The sequence below is a fragment of the Dendropsophus ebraccatus genome, chromosome 7 (assembly GCF_027789765.1).
Source record: "Dendropsophus ebraccatus isolate aDenEbr1 chromosome 7, aDenEbr1.pat, whole genome shotgun sequence".
Taxonomy (NCBI): domain Eukaryota; kingdom Metazoa; phylum Chordata; class Amphibia; order Anura; family Hylidae; genus Dendropsophus; species Dendropsophus ebraccatus.
This window is the reverse complement of record NC_091460.1, coordinates 77,141,368-77,163,207: the sequence shown is the minus strand read 5'-3', so window position 1 is coordinate 77,163,207 and position 21,840 is coordinate 77,141,368. Positions and strand designations below refer to the sequence as shown.

The 21,840-nt window shown below is 43.6% G+C and overlaps 1 protein-coding gene across 1 annotated transcript; it reads left to right on the top strand.

The window, feature by feature from the left end:
- The first annotated feature begins 1,661 nt into the window (after nt 1-1,661).
- On the top strand, nt 1,662-20,470 carry LOC138797526 (ecto-ADP-ribosyltransferase 5-like). Its single transcript, XM_069977807.1, has 4 exons — nt 1,662-1,806; nt 3,344-3,424; nt 14,519-15,206; nt 19,689-20,470. Exons 2-4 carry the CDS (start codon nt 3,359-3,361, stop codon nt 19,700-19,702), a joined length of 768 nt encoding a protein of 255 aa, XP_069833908.1. The 5' UTR covers nt 1,662-1,806; nt 3,344-3,358; the 3' UTR covers nt 19,703-20,470.
- Nucleotides 20,471-21,840: the final 1,370 nt, after the last annotated feature.

Genomic DNA, 21,840 nt, shown 5'->3' with positions numbered 1-21,840 from the left:
AGGGGAACGTGATTTCCGCCTTACATAAACATTGAACCTGCAACAAAGTATATATAAAAACCGTTACAAACACAGTGCAAAAACCCTTGTCCTAGCTCCAGCTCCCTCTCCTTTTATTCTCAAAATCCCACCCCCTCTAACACCTATCTCACCTGAAATACCTCCCACAGGTATTCCCGCCGTCTAAGATAATTTCCTTTGTCTCTACACAAAGCGCCCCAGCTAAGCCCACCCCCTTGTAACGCCTGGAGTAGTGGATCCACTGGACCGTCACCAGCGATGGCACTAACCTCACCAGGGAGCGGAGTCTAAGGGGCCGCTGGTATTCACCAGAGCCCGCCGCAAGGCGGGATGGACTTGCTGCGGCAGGCGACCCCCAGGTCGCTACCCCTGGCTTGGTTGCTAGTGACGGCAGGTGAGGCGTGGCAGGAGCAGTAGGCAGGAGATAGGGCTGGCAGAGGTCTGTAGGCGTAACCGCAGGTGACAGGCTGAACACAGGAGCAATGGAGTGACAGGGGAGCAGGAACCAGGAACAAGGACTAGGGACCAGGTAGCGGATAGGTATCAGGAACAAGGACTTGGGACCAGGTAGCGGATAGGAATCAGGAACAACAGGGGGCTGGGCCAAACGCTATGGGAAGCATGTAGAGGCTCCAACACAAGGGACAGGGCATGCTGGGATTTATAGGGAGTGCTAGGTGCAATTAACCAATTAAGGGTGGACTGGCCCTTTAAATCTGAGACAGCCGGCGCGCGCGCGCCCTAGGAGGCGGGGACGCGCGCGCCGGCCGGCACAGACGGAGACAGGAGCGGAGGAGAGGTGAGGCGCCCCCAGGGGCCGAACTAGCAGCAGCGCCGGGTCCCTGCACAAGGACGCCGGCGGCTGCATGGGGCAGGAGGAGGTCGCGGCGGTGGCCCGGAACACGGGACGCCGCCGCGGCCGTGACACCCCTCCACTAACTCCAGCAGCCATGTTTAGCTTCCTCGTGTTACTGAACCACTACTATCCCCACTATGCACAAATCCCTCTAGCAACCACCCGGTCGTGGTTGCTGAGACCCCCCTTATGGTTCCTCGCCGGGAGGCCCCTTATCCCAACTCGTCACTCTTTTTTTGGGATACCAATGCTTGTTTCAGGGCATTCTTGGACACTTGAGTTTTTTTAAAAAGTTTTTGCTATCAAATACCATTGTTTTTTATGTATTTTATCTCTTGTTACTTTATATAAATTGTTTGAACAGTACCTACTATCATTGCAGTCTTCTGCACATTTCTCTTTTCTCTGTGACACATTGAGCTGTGACTCTCTGTACTGGCCAGAATTCTTGTGTTGAAGCTGCCTTCAGGAGACTGGACCTGGATTTCCGACAAGTATAGCTTTGTTTTATAGCATGATAATAATGAATGTAAATTACAAACTTGCTTTATAGCACATCTCCTGCTGATTTAGATTGTGAAAGTTATAACGACAGTGACACTTTAAAGATTTTTAATTAACAATATGTTGATCTGGGATGCAGTCTAAATATTCTTTAAAACATAAATTTATCTATCTCTAACATTTACCTGCAATAACTATTGCACATATCAAGTAGTGAATATCATATCACAAGCGGAAATTGTGGTACAGTTCTTCATCAGCTTAGCATCTGTTTCACAATCTTTGTTCTTCTGAACTGATAATGGTTTGTCTTGGGACGTTATATCTAAACGAGGAAGTAAAATCATTTAAAAGGCAAACTCTACACCCCGAAAACTAAAGGACCAGACACAGGGACTTGAACAGAGCACCAGAAATCCCTTCAGGTGAGATGGTTCATCTAGTTGACTAGTAATGGTGCCTTTACACAGAGAGATTTATCTGACAGATTTTTGAAACCAAAGCCAGGAATGGATTTAAAAAGAGGAGAAATCTCAGTCTTTCCTTTATGACCTGATCTCTGTTTATAATCTGTCCCTGGCTTTGGCTTAAATAATCTGTCAGATTAATCTCTCTATCTACACCATTACACAATAATATTTGACATTTTTTATTCCCTTCATAACATGTCTGTTGGCAAGAAACATTGTACAACCTAGCTTATTTTGTTAGGCCTAGTTTACATATATAAGATGCATCCAATTCCGTTTTTTTGTAAAAAAACTGACTGCAACTGATATCACAACTGATGGCAAAAAGGTCATCAGTTGTCATCAGGTTTTATATCATTTTTTTATGAAAAACCATTAGTTGCCATCAGTTAATATCAGTTGCCATCAGTTAATATCAGTTGCAATCAGTTTAATCAGTGGATACAGCGGGAGGACCGCCTGGAAAACTGGGATACAGCCTATGGCTATGGCTGTATCACAGTTTTCCAGGCGGTCCTCCCGCTGGATCCGCCCGCTGCACGGAGCCGCCAGGCAGCGAGAATCATTACGGAGAGTTCGGGTTCGGACCATCGCTACCTAGTACCCTAGAGGGGTACATGTATCAAAATGTACCAAATGGACAAGGGTGCACCATTTAAAGGGAAGAAAATATTATGCCTTGAAGTATTTATTTTAATTGAAAATTATTATTATTATTATTATTATTAGTGAATATTTTTTATTGTATACATGGCATGTTACATGTTACACATTGTATACTAATGGTGTGTTTACACAGACAGATTTTTTTAAGCCAAAGCCAGGACAATAAACAGGGAACAGGTCATAAAAGGAAAGACTGAGATTTCTGCTCCTTTCAAATCCATTCCTGGCCTTGCCTCCAAAAATCTGTCTGATAAATCTGTCTGTGTAAACGCAGACACAGGCTTTTTTTTGTATAGTTTAAACCAGGCACAGCAAAACTTGAAAAATACCAGGTTTAAGCAGAATTTTTATATACATCATGCAGACCTTTCAGATAGTTACACAGATTTGTAAATAATGTCTAGTTAAAAAAAACAAAAAAAACCTCAAGCTTTTCAGTACTTATCAGCTGCTGTATGCCCTGCAGGAAGTTGTGTGTTCTGTCCAGTCAGATGCAGCAATCCCTGCTGCCACCTCTGTCCCTGTAAGGAACTGTCTAGAGCAGTAGCAAATCCCTGCAGAAAACCTCTACTGACAGAGGTGGCAGCAGAGAGTACTGCGTCTGACTGGATAGAATACACCACTTCCTGCAGGACATACAGCAGCTGTTAAGTAGGCAGTAGTATGGTTCCTTTACTGTTCCTATCCCTTTCTCTAAAATATTAGATAGAGAGGCTCTCAGCACCCGCACCCACAAGTTTTGCTCACAGACCTAGAAATGACTACCACACAATAAGCTATGTATCTAAAAATAAATAAATTGCTGACAATAAAATTGTTTTTGCAGATTTAAGAAAATAAAATGAAGCTGTGGAACATTTTTCTGCTTATGCTTCTTACATTTCATTTAAAGATTAATCTGGCAAAGGTATTGTATGTCTTTATCTATAAAACACAATAAAATAAGGTGATTGATGGCTATGTGAGGCCACAATATTCACAGTATTTTAATTTATGTTCATTTAATATTTTTATAATTCCATATACCACTCCCTATAGCAGTTTCAAGTGGGGATAGAAGGGGTACAGCACACTTCTGCTCCTTCATTCTAATGATAGGTGGTGGTCTCAGGACCTAGACCCCCACTAATACAAACTTCTCACATGTCATTATGACTATATTAGAATTTTGTTGAAATTAGAGGTACTCTTTCAGTATTTAGCTTTTCAGTGCTTTAAATTCACTGCCTTTATTTATTTTGATCTTGTTATACTGTTTACTACTATATAATTAGATTGTTCCATAATCGAACCTTAGTATGTTTTAGAGTGTTGACAAAAAACACACATAGAGCATACAAAGTCCACGCAGATGTTGCCCTGTTAGATTTAAAGTGTCACTTTTGTTATAACTTTCTAAATCTAAATCAGCAGTAGATGTGGTATAAAGCAAGTTTGCAATTTACATTATTTATTTTTAGTTATCATGGAAAAAACGGCACTTCCTTTTTTCTGACTTTCTTTTCTAAAAAAACTGGAAACAGTCAGAAAACAGGAAGTCCTGTGTATCCCAGGCCATCTGAGCGCTCACAGAGAGAAGGCAGTCATGTGATTGCTGGACACATTGAGCTGTGACTGTACTCTGTACTGGCTGAAATTCCTGTGTCTAGTCTGTTTTTTTCCACCAGAAAATCTGCCTTCAGGAGATTGGACCTGGATTTCTGGTAAGTTCTGCTTTGTTTTACAGCATTATAACAACAAAAAAAATAATGATTGTATATTGCAAACTTGCTTTATATCACATCTACTGTTGATTTAGATTTTGAAAGTTATAACAGCAGTGAAACTTTAAATCTAGGACCGCAGCATGAACAAAAAGATCACAGTGAGAACAAATGAGCCACCATGCTGCTCTCTATATGTGCACACAGATTTACACTGCTCAGCTATATAATGAAAAATAATGTGAAAATTGCCATTCACACCGCGATACAGCAACACATAGGAGGACACTTATCAAGACTTGCGTACAAGTACGCTTGCTAAAATAAAGCTTTGCCACCTTTTCCACAGGCACATACAGCTAGCTGGCCCTGCGCTGGGCGTGGCATTGCACAAAACTCTACACTTGCTTTGTACATTTGCGCCTGGTTTACGCCTGTTAGGAACCGGACAGCAGGACAAGACAAACAGTGAGCCCTAAGCTTAGCCCCGCCCACTGTCCTCTACCTATTTGCCACAATCCGCCCTAAAATGGCGGCGAGCAACTGGGCGGCAGTCCCTGCGCTGGCTAGGTGGGACACAAGGACAAGACAGACAGACAAAACACAATAACGAATGGTCAACAGTCCGGGTCACAACAAACGGGCAGCAAAAGTACAAAATCACAATCCGAAGGCAAAGTCAATATACAGGCAGTATGGTCAGGGGCAGGCAGCAAACAAGAATGGTCAGAAAGGCAAAGCAGGGTCAGAATCAAGAGAGCAAGAATAGAAACACAGTACCAGGCAGAGACAAGCTCAATATCCGCCAGATATCCCAGACTGAGGTAGTTATATAGGAGGCCAGGGTTCTGATCCAGAACATAATTGGACCATCCCCCTGAACTCCAAGCACAGACAGCTGAGAACAAAACAGATCCACTGGCAGGAAGACCTGTCAGTCACAGCAGAACCAAAACACAGATTAACCCTGACATGGCCAGACAGAACTCAGCAGGTAAAGTCGGGTGTGTCTCTCAAAGTGAGCAAATAACCAGTGTTCACACACTACAAAACAAAACACAGAAACAGAATGCAAGAAAATCAGAACCTTCTCGGCCGCACAGCATGAGCAGAGGGACGCATGACGCTCCACAAAGATACAGTCCTGACAGTACCCCCCCTTTTATGAGGGGCCTCAGGACCCTCACCAGACGAACCAGACCTGGGAGGAAACGGACCTCTTACAATACATGTCTCAACATCGCTAGAGATCTCATCGTCCGTCTCCCATTCATCAGAATCAGACTCCAAGTGATGGACAACTGGTCTCCTGACAGATCTCCCATAACCGCTCAAATCGGTACCAGACACAGAGCCAATTTCAGCATTACATGAAGACACAGATATGGCACAATCACCAGGATATACAGAGCCAATTTCCACCTTACACAAATCAGCAGACTTGGTATCCTCGGCGGGACACACACTAACTACACCCACCTGGGCGCCCAGATGACCCTCCTGGTAGTCACCTGGACGCTGATGATCTGGCCTTGAGGGACGCTTGGCACAAAAGCTGATGTAGTGTCCACTTTCGCCACAATAAAAACAGAGTCCATTCCTTCTTCTGTGTTCTTTGCGGGCCAGGGATCTATTAATTTTGCCCAGTTCCGGAGGTTCCTCCACGGTGACCAGAGGACGAAACATAGTAGGCAGAGGTTTGGAGGGGACAGAAGAAGGAACATTAATGACACAGGGGTGGTCTAGGCGTGGTCTTAGTGTGCGATCAATGGTAATCGCCAGGGAAATGGCCTCTTCAAGGGAGCTAGGGGTGGGGTGACTGACCCAAGCATCTCTGAATGTCACATATGTGTTCAGGTCCCCTGAAAACTTGTCAGGCTCCTTGAGCGTGACCACTGGGATGGCAGGAGTGGTAGCTGGTAGCTGCTGGGCCAATAGCTGGACTTGCTTGGCCAGCTCAGAAACGAGGGCCGCAAGACCCTCAAAGTGGGCAGACAACTCCTGTGCTGAGTCCATACTAGCCTCAGGTAAGGAGTAAAAAAAATTTCTGGCTGGTTATTCTGTTAGGAACCGGACAGCAGGACAAGACAAACAGTGAGCCCTAAGCTTAGCCCCGCCCACTGTCCTCTACCTATTTGCCACAATCCGCCCTAAAATGGCGGCGAGCAACTGGGCGGCAGTCCCTGCGCTGGCTAGGTGGGACACAAGGACAAGACAGACAGACAAAACACAATAACGAATGGTCAACAGTCCGGGTCACAACAAACGGGCAGCAAAAGTACAAAATCACAATCCGAAGGCAAAGTCAATATACAGGCAGTATGGTCAGGGGCAGGCAGCAAACAAGAATGGTCAGAAAGGCAAAGCAGGGTCAGAATCAAGAGAGCAAGAATAGAAACACAGAACCAGGCAGAGACAAGCTCAATATCCGCCAGATATCCCAGACTGAGGTAGTTATATAGGAGGCCAGGGTTCTGATCCAGAACATAATTGGACCATCCCCCTGAACTCCAAGCACAGACAGCTGAGAACAAAACAGATCCACTGGCAGGAAGACCTGTCAGTCACAGCAGAACCAAAACACAGATTAACCCTGACATGGCCAGACAGAACTCAGCAGGTAAAGTCGGGTGTGTCTCTCAAAGTGAGCAAATAACCAGTGTTCACACACTACAAAACAAAACACAGAAACAGAATGCAAGAAAATCAGAACCTTCTCGGCCGCACAGCATGAGCAGAGGGACGCATGACGCTCCACAAAGATACAGTCCTGACAACGCCTTTCACCAACGAACAGTAATCACTGAACTCAAGGAGATCAGTGAAAAAATTCCAATGAAGTACTCAATCAAGAGTCTCCACTGATGCCCCAAAAAATGTAAATATGCAAAACAAGAGTCCGTGGAGCCCAGGTTGCGAGTCTCAAAACACGGGATAGCCAGATATCTCTAGCCTGTTGCCATGGGGTGCCTCCATGATGGGGAGAACACCACACCATCCTGAAAGATAGTCCAACTCAGTTGCGAGTATTGGAACATAAATAGGGAAACAAAAGGGTGGCCCCTTTTTGTCAACTCAAGGTGTGAGTATTGCGATCATGACAAGGGCTTGCCAAGGCAGGTATCCATCCACAGACAGCCGTTTCAGGGTATTTGCCCCTCATCAGTGTGGAGCAGGATTCTGGCTGGTTGGGGCAATGACAAATCAACCAACAAACACAGTAATCACTCAAGGAGATCAGTGAAAAAATTCCAATGAAGTACTCAATCAAGAGTCTCCACTGATGCCCCCAAAAATTTAACCCCTTTCACCACACATAAACCTGCATAAATCAGGCGCGGAAGGAGGTTCAACATGAAAGAGAAAAATTTGTCTCCAGCTCTTCAGTAAAAATCCAAAGTTTTATTTTAAGGCATCATAAAAAGTACAAGTATTTTAAAAACACGCCGACGCGTTGCGAGGAATACACCTCTTAATCATGGCAAAGATAAACATAAACTGAGCTTGCAGGGTATAAATACATGCCCCTTGCAACTAACATGACGCCTCCTCCCGAAACTACCCTCTAATACATACAGCACCTGGGTGGAAAAGACACACACACCTAGGAAAGAGTGGGAGGGGTAAAGGGAAAGGAGGGGGGGGGGAAAGGGGGGGGAAAGGGGGAAGGGAAAGAAGGAAATAAGGGAAGGGAAGAAAGGGAGGGGGAGGGAGAGGGAAAGGGAAGGGAAGGAGGGGGAGGAGAAAGAAAGGAAAAGAAGAAAAAAAAAAAAAAAAGGAAAAAGGAAAGAAGGAAGGAGGTTACACCTTAAGGCTAGGTTCACACTATGTAACTGTGCGGCTGTATTTTTTATGCGGCTGTAAATGTGCGGATGAAACTCCGGCCGTGGGAAAAAATAGACATGCGGCTCAAAACATACGGTCATTTACTTGGAAATCTGGTTCAACTAAAAAGAACAAATAAAATCTTAAGAAAGTGATGCAAACACCTCTGGATGCATCTGGGAAAGCAGGGAACACAGTTTACATGAATTGCTATTACCAGGGTTTGCGATCCTCTGCACTAATGCCGATGTCTCTCATGATTAATCTATTAAAATAATAAAACACATTTTCGTTGTAATAAAGTCCCTTTCGTTGTTCACTAATTAAATTTAAACTAATCCATCATTTTGCAATTAAATATACTGTTAAAATAAATAGATATATAAATAAATGTATATTTATATATATATTTATTTTTTGACAGTATATTTAATTGCACAATGATGGATTCGTTAGAATTAAATTATTGACCAACGAAACTGAATTTATTTCATCGAAAATGTGTTTTATTAATTAAATATTAATTAGTACAGGAAGCTCCATAAGCCGTTAATTCATATTGCCGGCAATAGAGCTTTCTGTACTAATCATCACTTTACTTTAATGAAAACATCAAATGTTTCTTCTAATTATGTTATCACAATAGCATTATTAGAAGAAACATTTAGAATTATATGTGCGCTCAGCTGATTGGCTGATCGGCTGAGCGCACATATAATGAGCCGGTCCGCAGCACAGTGACTTCATTGTGCTGCGGACCAGCGAAGATGACACATCGGGGTGAGTATAGAGCTCTCCCCACCCCCTCCCCAGCACTGCACCCCTCCCAGCAAGGAAGGGGGGGTCAGTTAACCCCTTCCTTGCTGGGATGGGTGCAGTCTGACATCAGTCTGGCCCCCAAGGGGTTAAGGGGGATGCAATACATCCTCCCTTAACCCCTTGGGGGCCAGACTGTAAGCAGCGATCTGTAAAGATGCTGCATACTGTAAGGTGCACAACACCGCTCACAATGATGGGTGTTGTGCTCCTGTTTGTGTGTTTGTGTGTTTCTCCCTTTTTGTTTTTCAGATATCGGTATCCTGTGGATTACGTCGGATTCCGTGGACTACGTTGATGACCAGCGTTTTTTAAATGTTTTTTTTTAATAAAATGGTCAATGAGGGGTGTGGGGGTGTTTTTATTTGAATTAAAAAATTTTTTAACTTATGTCTTGTCTTTATTTCTTTACTTTATAGACTTAGTAGTGGAAGCCGTCTAATAGACGGAATCCATTACTAAGTTGGGGCCTAGTGTTAGCCGGTATAAAATGGCTAACACTAACCCCCCATTATTACCCCAGTACCCAATGCCACCAGGGGTACTGGGAAGAGCCGGGTGCCAGTGGTCCCGGAGCGTCAAAATTGGCGCTCCTGGACCGGGCGGCAGCAGGCTGGTAAGATTTAGGCTGGGGAGGGCCTAAACCAATGGCTCTTCCCACCCTGGTGTTACCAGGCTGCTGTCGTTTGGTTTTTAACCCGGCTGGTTATAAAAATAGGGGGGACCCTATGCGTTTTTTTTTTATTATTTATTTATTTAAAAAAAACGCATAGGGTCCCCCCTATTTTTATAACCAGCCGGGTTAAAAACCAAACAACAGCAGCCTGGTAACACCAGGGTGGGAAGAGCCATTGGTTTAGGCCCTCCCCAGCCTAAATCTTACCAGCCTGCTGCCGCCCGGTCCAGGAGCGCCAATTTTGACGCTCCGGGACCACTGGCACCCGGCTCTTCCCAGTACCCCTGGTGGCATTGGGTACTGGGGTAATAATGGGGGGTTAGTGTTAGCCATTTTATACCGGCTAACACTAGGCCCCAACTTAGTAATGGATTCCGTCTATTAGACGGCTTCCACTACTAAGTCTATAAAGTAAAGAAATAAAGACAAGACACAAGTTAAAAAAATTTTTTATTCAAATAAAAACACCCCCACACCCCTCATTGACCATTTTATTAAAAAAAAACATTAAAAAAACGCTGGTTATCGACGTAGTCCACGGAATCCGACGTAATCCACAGGATACCAATATCTGAAAAACAAAAAGGGAGAAACACACAAAAAACACACAAACAGGAGCACAACACCCATCATTGTGAGCGGTGTTGTGCACCTTACAGTATGCAGCATCTTTACAGATCGCTGCTTACAGTCTGGCCCCCAAGGGGTTAAGGGAGGATGTATTGCATCCCCCTTAACCCCTTGGGGGCCAGACTGATGTCAGACTGCACCCATCCTAGCAAGGAAGGGGTTAACTGACCCCCCCTTCCTTGCTGGGAGGGGTGCAGTGCTGGGGAGGGGGTGGGGAGAGCTCTATACTCACCCCGATGTGTCCTCTTCGCTGGTCCGCAGCACAATGAAGTCACTGTGCTGCGGACCGGCTCATTATATGTGCGCTCAGCCGATCAGCCAATCAGCTGAGCGCACATATAATTCTAAATGTTTCTTCTAATAATGCTATTGTGATAACATAATTAGAAGAAACATTTGATGTTTTCATTAAAGTAAAGTGATGATTAGTACAGAAAGCTCTATTGCCGGCATATGAATTAACGGCTTATGGAGCTTCCTGTACTAATTAATATTTAATTAATAAAACACATTTTCGATGAAATAAATTCAGTTTCGTTGGTCAATAATTTAATTCTAACGAATCCATCATTGTGCAATTAAATATACTGTCAAAAAATAAATATATATATAAATATACATTTATTTATATATCTATTTATTTTAACAGTATATTTAATTGCCAAATGATGGATTCGTTAGAATTAAATTATTGAACAACGAAAGGGACTTTATTACAAAGAAAATGTGTTTTATTAATTTAATATATTAACTATTAGAGGCATCGGCATTCGGCATCATTGCCGGCTATTTTTGAAGTACTCCGTACTGACTGCCTGTCAATCCTCGGCCGCATGTCCAGCCGCAAACAATGGTCTTGTTCATTTTTTACGGGTCCGTTTACGATCGGGCCGTAGATTCATACATAGTGTCCACTGTGCAGCCGTATATCCTATACTTTCCAGCGTACGCATGAACCACCAAAAATACCGCCGCACAATTACAGCCGCAAATACAGCCGCACAGTTACATAGTCTGAACCTGGCCTTATAGAGACGATTGACACAGTAATCAGAATTTGCCTTGGAATTTGCCTCCAACACAACAACCTCAACAGGAGGCCTTTCTTTACACCAAAAACCAGCTTGTGCCTCCTTCCTCTGTCAGGGTCTTCACACAGAACATCACCTGACAATGGTGTACAAATGTGCCCTAAATTTGTGAAAGTGGTGTCTCCCGCTACTCCCAAGATTAGGGGCCTTCCTAGCAAAAAGGCAGGTTTGTGCCACACAGTGAGCAGAACCTTTTCTGAATGACATGGCACCAAAGTCCAACATACATGTGCACATACAGCAAACTATTAGACATGTAAAAGCCACAGTAACATATATTAAACAGCAAATACAATGCATAAGATCTATGCAGTATATTATTCAGTCTCTCTGAGACATTATTGTGTCTGATATTACTGAGACATATAACAACCAATGACAGCTATAATGTAAGCTTACATACAAACATTTAGGCCAGGGGTACTCAACAACTTTTAGTGAACGTCCACTTACCAGGGTCTATTAAAGGTCCGAGCTGAACATCAGTAGGAAACGTGTTTTGTTACTTTTCACAAACGTTCAACTATGTACATACAGAATTGCTGCTTATTAGCGGGAAAACTGGCATTTTTTCTCTCTCACCGGCCCTTTGATATTAGGTACAAAGGGGGTGACTGCCCTGTTAGTATATAGCCCCCCTGTTGCTTCCCCAGTAGTGTATAGCCCCCTGTGTGCTCTCCCCCAGTAGTATATAGCCCCTGTTGCTCCCCCAGTAGTATATAGCCCCCCTGTGAGCTCTCCCCCAGTAGTATATAGACCCCTGTTGCTCCCCCAGTAGTATATAGCCCCCCAGTGAGCTCTCCCCCTGTAGTATATAGCCCCCTGTGAGCTCCCCCCAGTAGTATATAGCCCCCCTGTGCTCTCCCCCTGTAGTATATAGCCACCCTGTGCGCTCTCCCCCTGTAGTATATAGCCCCCTGTGAGCTCCCCCCAGTAGTATATAGCCCCCTGTGCTCTCCCCTGTAGTATATAACCCCCTGTGCTCTCCCCCTGTAGTATACAGCCTCCTGTGAGCTCCCCCAGTAGTATATAGCCCCCCTGTGCTCTCCCCCTGTAGTATATAGCCCTCTGTGAGCTCCCCCCAGTAGTATATAGCCCCCCTGTGAGCTCCCCCCAGTAGTATATAGCACCCCTGTGCTCTCCCCTGTAGTATATAGCCCCCCTGTGCTCTCCCCCTGTAGTATATAGCCACCCTGTGCGCTCTCCCCCTGTAGTATATAGCCCCCTGTGAGCTCCCCCCAGTAGTATATAGCCCCCCTGTGCTCTCCCCTGTAGTATATAACCCCCTGTGCTCTCCCCCTGTAGTATACAGCCTCCTGTGAGCTCCCCCCAGTAGTATATAGCCCCCCTGTGCTCTCCCCCTGTAGTATATAGCCCTCTGTGAGCTCCCCCCAGTAGTATATAGCCCCCCTGTGAGCTCCCCCCAGTAGTATATAGCACCCCTGTGCTCTCCCCTGTAGTATATAGCCCCCTGTGAGGTCCCCACAGTAGTATATAGCCCCCCTGTGCTCTCCCCCTGTAGTATATAGCCCCCGTGAGCTCCCCCCAGTAGTATATAGCCCCTTGTGCTCTCCCACTGTAGTATATAGCACCCTGTGAGCTCCCCCCAGTAGTATATAGCCCCCCTGTGCGCTCTCCCCTTATAGATGGCCCCCAGACAAAAAAACAAACAAACAAACCACAGCTCACCTAGCACCTCGTTCCCCGCTGTGGCTGTCTTCCTCTCTTCTCCTGTTGGTCCGGCCCCCGGCTGATACGAGCTCTCTGGGGACGTCCTGGGGATTCCCCAGCAAAGCGCGCACCAGTGACCTCAGTGTACGCTGCCGGCCTGAACTTCCCGGAAGGTCTGTGGTGCGCGCTCTAAACGTAGGTTTAGTATAAATCACGGCTGTTGTTTAAATTTGCAAAACAGACGTGATTTATGCTAAACATATGTTGTATTTTAATGAATGGTATCCCGTCTGGAGCATATACACATAGTATATGCTCCGGCCAGCATTCCATCTGGCCACACGAAAAACTGACATGTCACACTCCATTGTGTGCAACGGTGAATTGGGATGTGGGCACACACGGGTGCACCCGCATCCAAATTCACCAGAAATGAAGATCATCCGGCCAATACTGCAGTACCAGATGGGATGATCTTCAGTAACACTGGCCATTCTGTGACCCAGCCGGGTCGCAGAAGGGCCGATGTTGTACCATGTGTGAACATGGCCTTACACTGACATGCTAACATTGTAACATATAAACTAATCTTCTGGATGAAGAGTCTAGCAGGACAGAACTGTAGCCACAAATATACTACATGTAGACTATTAAAACCTTTGGCTATACTGCAGGCATGTACATTTAAATACCTTTTAATGATATTCCGACATATACCAATGGGGCCTTATTTCTCACACCACGGCTGTTTGTATATGATGCTGTCTGCCATCTGCTGGTCAAAGGTGACTATCTCCCATGTAAGGTTTGGGTTTCACCAACAGTATACAGTGGTGCCTTGGATTATGAGCATAATTTGTTCCAGGACCGTGCTTGTAATCCAAATCCACTCTTAAACCAAAGCAAATTTTCTCATAAGAAATCATAGAAATGCAGACAATTGGTTCCACACCCCAGAAATAATTATTTATTATTTTGAATAACATGTAAAACAGATGAAACAAACATTCAGAAACAGCAGAATATGTGATATTATAAGTTACTGTACAGTAATGGAGAGGATGGGAAACACAAGGGCTGACAGACACTGCAGGGAACATGAAGGAATGAGCAGGACAGATGTGGGCACATACATGCAGCACTCTCTGTCCAGGGAGAGAGGGGTTACAGCTATGAGGAGAGATTACCTCCACAGTCCTGTCCCCTGATACAAGCCCCAGCCTGAAGTGGATCTGCTATGATTTAGAAGGTAAGGGAGACTTCTTGGGTCAGAGTACAGGGCTGTAGACCACGCTATGCAGACCATGCCCCTCCCCCACTCCCCCTCCCACCCAGTACAGGGAGCTCTTAAACCAAAGCAATGCTCTTAAACCAAGGCACAATTTTGAAAAACTGTGAGCTCTTAAATCAAAACGCTCTTAAACCAACTTACCACTGTACAGCCTTTTATAACAGGCTAGGGAAGCCAGCCATGCAGATCAGCCAGCAGGATTGAGGGGGAGGTTTCCTATGTCCTGAGATATTTAAGACTTGTCAGAAGATGTTTGACAAGGTAACAAAAATAAACTTTTTTTTTTCATTCCGTCTAGGAGATAGAACTAAATTACAATCCTAAAATATTTGATGATCAATATAAAGGATGCAGAATGAGGATGAATACGAACATCCCACGCATACTAAAAAATGAAATGAAATCCAGTGTTGCATTTAAGAGTGGCTGGCTTAAAGCCAAAACTCATTGGAGAAAAATCAAATCCAACATGAGCGATCTTCCAAAAGGTTTTAGAGATGAGCATGGGATTGCACTGGTTGCTTACTCAGGCAGCCTGTATTCGGCTTTCAATAACGCAACTAGAAAAGTGGGCGATTCAGTACGGCATTATAAGAAAAAATTCAGTTTTAAAGCCATGCACTACTACCTGACTATGGCTGTGAAGATGCTATCCAACAAATATAAAAAGGTGGTATATAGAGGAGTGAGCAATATTCACTTCATACCTTCCAACCATTCACATGGCTTCATCCGGTTCGGTCAGTTTACCTCTTCCTCTGAAGATCGAGCAGTAGCTACTAAATTTGGCACATCATCATTCTTTACAATGCAGACTCGTTTAGGGGTTGAAATACAAAGGTTTTCACAGTATCCGAACGAAAAAGAGGTTCTAATCCCTGGATATGAGATGTTCAAAGTCGTATCATTTAACAGAAAAACGCACAGCTTCAAGTTAACCAGTAAAGGCCTTTCCAAAAGTCGCTTTAACTGTGCCTATTTTAAAGGTAAGATTAATAAAGTGAAAAGCTAAAAATAAAGAGATTAAAAAATAAAGCTCAATCCAATATAACTAATGCTGTAATAAGTAGCTGAATGTCATTTGCATCGAGTTTGCAAATATTTGCATAAGCTTGCATGTAATACTATAATAAGAGATTACCATGCACATGTCAGTGCCTCTGCTGTTTGTTAATAGTTTAATAAATCCCCTATTCTATTAATATAATGTAACATTTAAGGCTATGTTTACACACTGTAATACAGCCACTGTAGTATATTAAGGCGGCTGTATTCAGCAGCAAACTACGGCCGATGTATTACATCTTCCTGCGGCCGACACTCTCATATGGGCTGCAGGAACATTTTCTTTTTGTGTGCCCGCATTCCAATTAAGCATTGAACACAATGTAAAGTATGGCCGGCAGCCATACTTCACATTGTGTGCACAACTATTTTCTACGGCTGCTCTTTGCCAAACTGCAGCCTTAGAAAATAGACATGCTCCTTATTTTCTATTGCCGCAGTTTAAAAACGGCTTTAATGTATACTTTGTGTTTACACAATGGCCGTTGTTACATTGAAATGCAATGCAAACGTATTAATTTCATTAACAACGTACGTTCTTTTGTGAACATAGCCCTAATCTGTTAAAGCAGTTTTTCTCAACTCCAGTCCTCAAGACCCACCAACAGGTCATGTTTTGCGAATATTCCATACAACGAACAGCTGTGGCAGTTACTGGTGCCCTGACTATAATTATATAGCCTGTGAAAACCTCTAAACATGACCTGTTGGTGGGTCTTTAGGACTGGAGTTGAGAAACACTGCGTTAAAGAATATGTATTTTTAAGAGTCAATTCTCAGGTAGCAGATGTACAGTCATGGCCAAAAGTTTTGAGAATGACACAAATATTATATTTTCACATGCTGCTCTCTGGTTTTTATGTGTGTTTGTCACATGTTTTTATCACATACAGAAATATAATTGCAATCATATTATGAGTAACAAAAGCTTATATTGACAGTTAGAATGAGTTAATGCAGCAAGTCAATATTTGCAGTGTTGACCCTTCTTCTTCAGGACCTCTGCAATTCTCCCTGGCATGCTCTCAATCAACTTCTGGACCAAATCCTGACTGATAGCAGTCCATTCTTGCACAAGAATGTTGGTTGTTGGTTTTTGTTTGTCCATCCGTCACTTGATGATTGACCACAAGTTCTCAATGGGATTAAGATCTGGGGAGTTTCCAGGCCATGGACCCAAAATCTCTGTTTTGTTCCCTGAGCCATTTAGTAATCACCTTTGCTTTATGGCAAGGTGCTCCATCATGCTGGAAAAGGCATTGTTGATCGCCAAACTGCTCTTGGACGGTTGGGAAAAGTTGCTCTTGGAGGACATTCTGGTACCATTCTTCATGGCTGTGTTTTTAGGCAAGACTGTGAGAGAGCCAATTCCCTTGGCTGAGAAGCAACCCTACACATGAATGGTTTCAGGATGCTTTACAGTTGGCATGAGACAAGACTGGTGGTAGCGCTCACCTCGTCTTCGGATAAGCTGTTTTCCAGATGTCCCAAACAATCGGAAGAATATTCATCAGAGAAAATTACTTTACCCCAGTCCTCAGCAGTCCACTCCCTGTACCTTTTGCAGAATATAAGTCTGTCCCTGATGTTTTTTCTGGAGAGAAGTGGCTTCTTTGCTGCCCTCCTTGAGACCAGGCCTTGCTCCAAGAGTCTCCGCCTCACAGTGTGTGCAGATGCACTCACACCTGCCTGCTGCCATTCCTGAGCAAGCTCTGCACTGCTGGTAGCCCGATCCCGCAGCTGAAACACTTTTAAGAGACGGTCCTGGTACTTGCTGGTCTTTCTTGGGCGCCCTGGAGCCTTTTTGGCAACAATGGAACCTTTCTCCTTGAAGTTCTTGTTGATGTGATAGATTGTTGACTGAGGTGCAATCTTTCTAGCTGCGATACTCTTCCCTGTTAGGCCATTTTTGTGCAGTGCAATGATGACTGCACATGTTTCTTTAGAGATAACCATGATTAACAGAAGAGAAACAATGATGCCAAGCACCAGCCTCCTTTTAAAGTGTCCAGTGGTGTCATTCTTACTTAATCATGACAGATTGATCTCCAGCCCTGTCCTCCTCAACATCCACACCTGTGTTAATGGAGCAATCACTGAAACGATGTTAGCTGGTCCTTTTAAGGCAGGGCTGCAATGATGTTGAAATGTGTTTTGGGGGATAAAGTTCATTTTCTAGGCAAATATTGACTTTGCAAGTAATTGCTGTTAAGCTGATCACTCTTTATAACATTCTGGAGTATATGCAAATTGCCATTTTAAAAACTGAAGCAGTAGACTTTGTAAAAAATAATATTTGTATCGTTCTCAAAACTTTTGGCCATGACTGTAGAAATTTCTGCAGCCATTTTCTGGAATTTTCTCAATTCAGATGAAAGGAACTCACATTTAGTCAAAGAAATTTCTCCAACAAATCTGTCACAACGGTATCCCTACAGAATACTTTTAGCAGGTATATATTTTATGCATTAGGATAAAGCTGTATACAAAAAAATATGCATTGAGTTTAGGCACAACAGATGCAAAACCAACAATGGACAGCAGATACAGGCTATTATATGCCTATTTGTCCTCTGACCTTTGCGGGAGCCAGAGCAGTTTTTCAGCTGTCTGTTTTTACTAACAGACTTAGACAGGCCCTGCTCGGTTACATGCTGTGGGTGACAGTCTTCAAATGGCTCATACTGTTTGATAAACCTTGCAGATCTGTAGATTGTCTATGTTTGCACTGCCTACTTAATGCCAAATTTGTGGGCCACATCCATTCCCAATTAAGCCAAACCTCTTTCCCGGTAACCCATACCCCTTTCTCAGACGTGGAGCAAGAATGTGTCTAAAAGGGACTTAAAAGTCATGTAAACTAGTTTTGTTGTGGCACAAATTATGCCAGAATTCCCAAGATCACCCAAGAAAAGGGGATCTAAAGTGCTGGCTACTAGGTGTCTCACTTCTCTGCAATCTGCTGCTCATTTTCTGTTCTCAGGTCCCTAGTAACAGATACACCAACAGGGAGCACAGGAAGTAGGGGGATGCTTAGCAAGTGCTATTTGCAGGACAAGGAGAGAGAGAGAGAGAGAGAGAGAGAGAGAGTTAGCTTTGTGCCCCTGTATCTTTCCATTTAGCTCATATAACACCTTGCAACAGAAGTGCATCAGTAAACACTTCTCACTCCACATGCCATCTATAACAGCGTACTGGGTAAGTAATTTCCCATCAAAGGGATAGGAAATATCTCTGTGTGCTACTATCAAACAGCCAGCCCCACCCCTTGAAATGGAAAAAATGAGAAATAGCTTTTCATCATGGGGGGGGGGGACTCTTAGGGGCTCAATAAAAGTAGTAAGAGCAATGAAATCACCTTGCAATCACTCTGAAGGGTGGATTAGGGTGGTATTACACGGGCCAATGGGGGCCCGATAATACCTGTAAACAAGCAGCAATCTGCTAGATCGCTGCTCGTTTATTGGGCCTATTACACGGCCCGCTAATTGTTAAACAAGGGCTGCAGGGACATCGTTAACGATTTCCTTGCAGCCTTTGTTTAAACTGTATACATACCTATCCATGGTCCAGGGCTCCTCTTCCTCTGTGGTTCTCCCCGGGTCCGCGCGCTCCAGCTTCACAGCGGCTTGTCTCAGCTGAAGCCGGAGCGCGCGGACCTGGGGAGAAGCACAGAGGAAGAGGAGGCCTGGACCATGGATAGGTATGTATTTAACTTTGCTAATCATCAGCATCGGCCGTGCACGGCCTTTATACGTAGCGATGCGCGGTCGGCCCCCGACGATTATAGGTCTGAACCTATATCAACGATCAGCCGATGACAAGATCATCAGCTGATCTTTGCCTTTATTACACGGAACGATAATCGGCCGAATCGGGCTCTTTAATCTAACGAAACCATGCAGGTTATAATAATAATATTATTAAAGGAGAAGACCAGCGTTTTCTAAAAGCCGTCAGCCTGCAGGGAGGGGGGGGGATTGATTAAAAGTAACAACTTACCCCTCCCCATGCCCACGGTGGGTGGCTGGAGCAGCCGCAAGCCGCTGGCTCCAGCATCTCAGGGGTGTCCACGTTACAACCTGGCTGATGGGCTGGCCAGTCAGTAACTGAGGCGGTAAAATGACTGGGGTCCCGCGGCGGCTCCAGCTGCTCACCGCGGGCACGGGGAGAGATAAGTTCCTACTTGTCAATTTCTTTATTTATATAGTGCTAACTGTAGATAAATTGACATAACTCAAATCAGTCCCTGTCCTTAGGGATCTAAGTCTAAATTCACCTATCTGTATGTTTTGGAGTGGGAGGAAACGAGTACAAATTTTTTAAACATTGGGTATGCTTTACATCGTACAACTATAATTGTGACTGACAATTACTAATAAAGTGTTTTTTTATTTCTTTAGCTTTTAATGGATGAACCACCCTTCGATCTCATCTTGCTCGCATCGCTAATGCAATAGTCTGTTTCCGCCAGGTATCTGAAAGCTTCATAAATGGATCATGAAACGTATGAGAAAAAAACAAGCAAACGTTTGGAGGCACATTTATCAAAAATCCTCCCCAGGTGTACACCACAGAAAAGGTGCAGACTCTTACCTTTTTTGGGGTGTATGCCAGCTGTAACCCCCACTTGCCTGATTGGGGGGGGGTGCAGCAAGGCGAAAAGGAGGCCTCATTTGCGCCTAGCTTATCATGGTTCACAACTGGAAACAGGCGGCAGACTGGAAAGGTGTACCCTTCTGCGGAAGTCCTGCAACAGGCACAAATCCTGCTGGCTTTACTAAGAGGATTGCGCCTCTTAGAGAATCTGGATGGGCAATTCTGGGCGAGGGGTACATCTGTCTGCACATATGCTGTCTAAGCTCCCATGCTTACATGTCAATATGTTATGCTGAAACATGCAGGAAAGGTGCGTTCACATATCTGCAGCTTTAAATCTGCGCCATCAAATCTGCTGTGGATCTGCTGCATATCCTGTACGTGTGAATGCACTCTTAAGAGCTATTCTGATTGCATGTAAGTAACTTTCTAACATACAGCAGCCCAGATTTGTTAAACCATTGAGGCCAGATACTTACCTTATTAAAAAAAATGACGACTTTTGGTTGATATTAGCAAATAATTGATGTTATTGATGTTAACAAACATAGAAATATGTTGCACTATCCAAAGGCATTGTGCAATGCCCCCCCCCCCCCCCCCCCAATAAAAATAAAACAAGACCTCTGTTACTAGTAGAGCTAAAACCTGCACGACTATTGAAGAAAAAGAAAATTGTTCAGGAGCATTTTTCTATGCAGTAACTGTTATAATCTGCATCCGCTTATTTTGTTGCTTTCCTTATGTACCTAATATAACCTCATACAATTTTCTGTCTGTTTACCTGTATGATTTGAATCAATTTCTATGTGCTTTGTTATTATGTTATGGCTGAATAATAAATGTTTTGCATTCTATGTTTTTCATTAAGGAATTTATTATCTCCTATCAACATTAGAGCCAAAGTAGCAAAATTAAAGCAACATTCTTTGGTAGGTGATTATATAAGCGGGGGAAAAAATATAATATAATAATAATTATTATAATTATATAATATAATATAATTCAACTGCAACATGCCTTACCCTGTAAACATTGCGATACAAGTGGTGATACAATAAATATTCACTAGATTTCCAAATAATTGCAATTGGTATGAAGTATAAAGTTGTGTTTATAAGCTAAAGATGCATTCACACCATGAATATGCCTTCCATGGCAGTGTATGTTGGCAACCCACCAAAGCAGGATGCTGACATATAGCCCATTAGATTTAAATGGCCTATACTACCAGGTCATTTTTCAAAAATAGGCGTGTTTAGACTTAGACCCTAATGCGCAGCAAATCACCAAACTTATATGTTTGGAAAATGACCCAGTGAAGTCTGTCTACATGCTCTTTCCCTTTGGAGCCCCCTGACTATCCTGCCAGATATTTCCTATATTTCCTATAGCTATTTCCTATACAGTATACATGTATACTGTCTTATCCTGTGTAAATAAACACAATGGGGGGAGATTTATCAAAGGGTTTAAAATTTAGACTGGTGCAAACTGGCCATAGCAACCAATTACAGCTCCTCTTTCATTTTACCAGAGCAAAAAGCTGAGCTGTGATTGGTTGCTGTGTGCAGTTTGCACCAGTCTAAATTTTAAACCCTTTGATAAATCTCCCCCAATGTGTTTCAGCAGCAGAAATTAGATGTACATATGTACAGCAAATAGCCATGGGTGTTAAGCAAATTGGGAGTGATTTAGGTGTTTTTTTCATGCCATTGCCAGCTCTTAGTAAATTTGTCACAGGGGCTGGAAAACCCCTTAATCATACTTTAGCTACAATAACTATACTACTTTATGATTAGACTTTTGGCAGTACACACACGTGCAAAACACTGCACACTAAGACCTTTTCTGCAGTTATTGTTGATTCACTAATTTGCAGTGACTTCTCTACCATAGTGTAAATTCTCAGTTTTGTGATATTTGTCTCCCCCTAGTGTAGATCTTGATTATTGC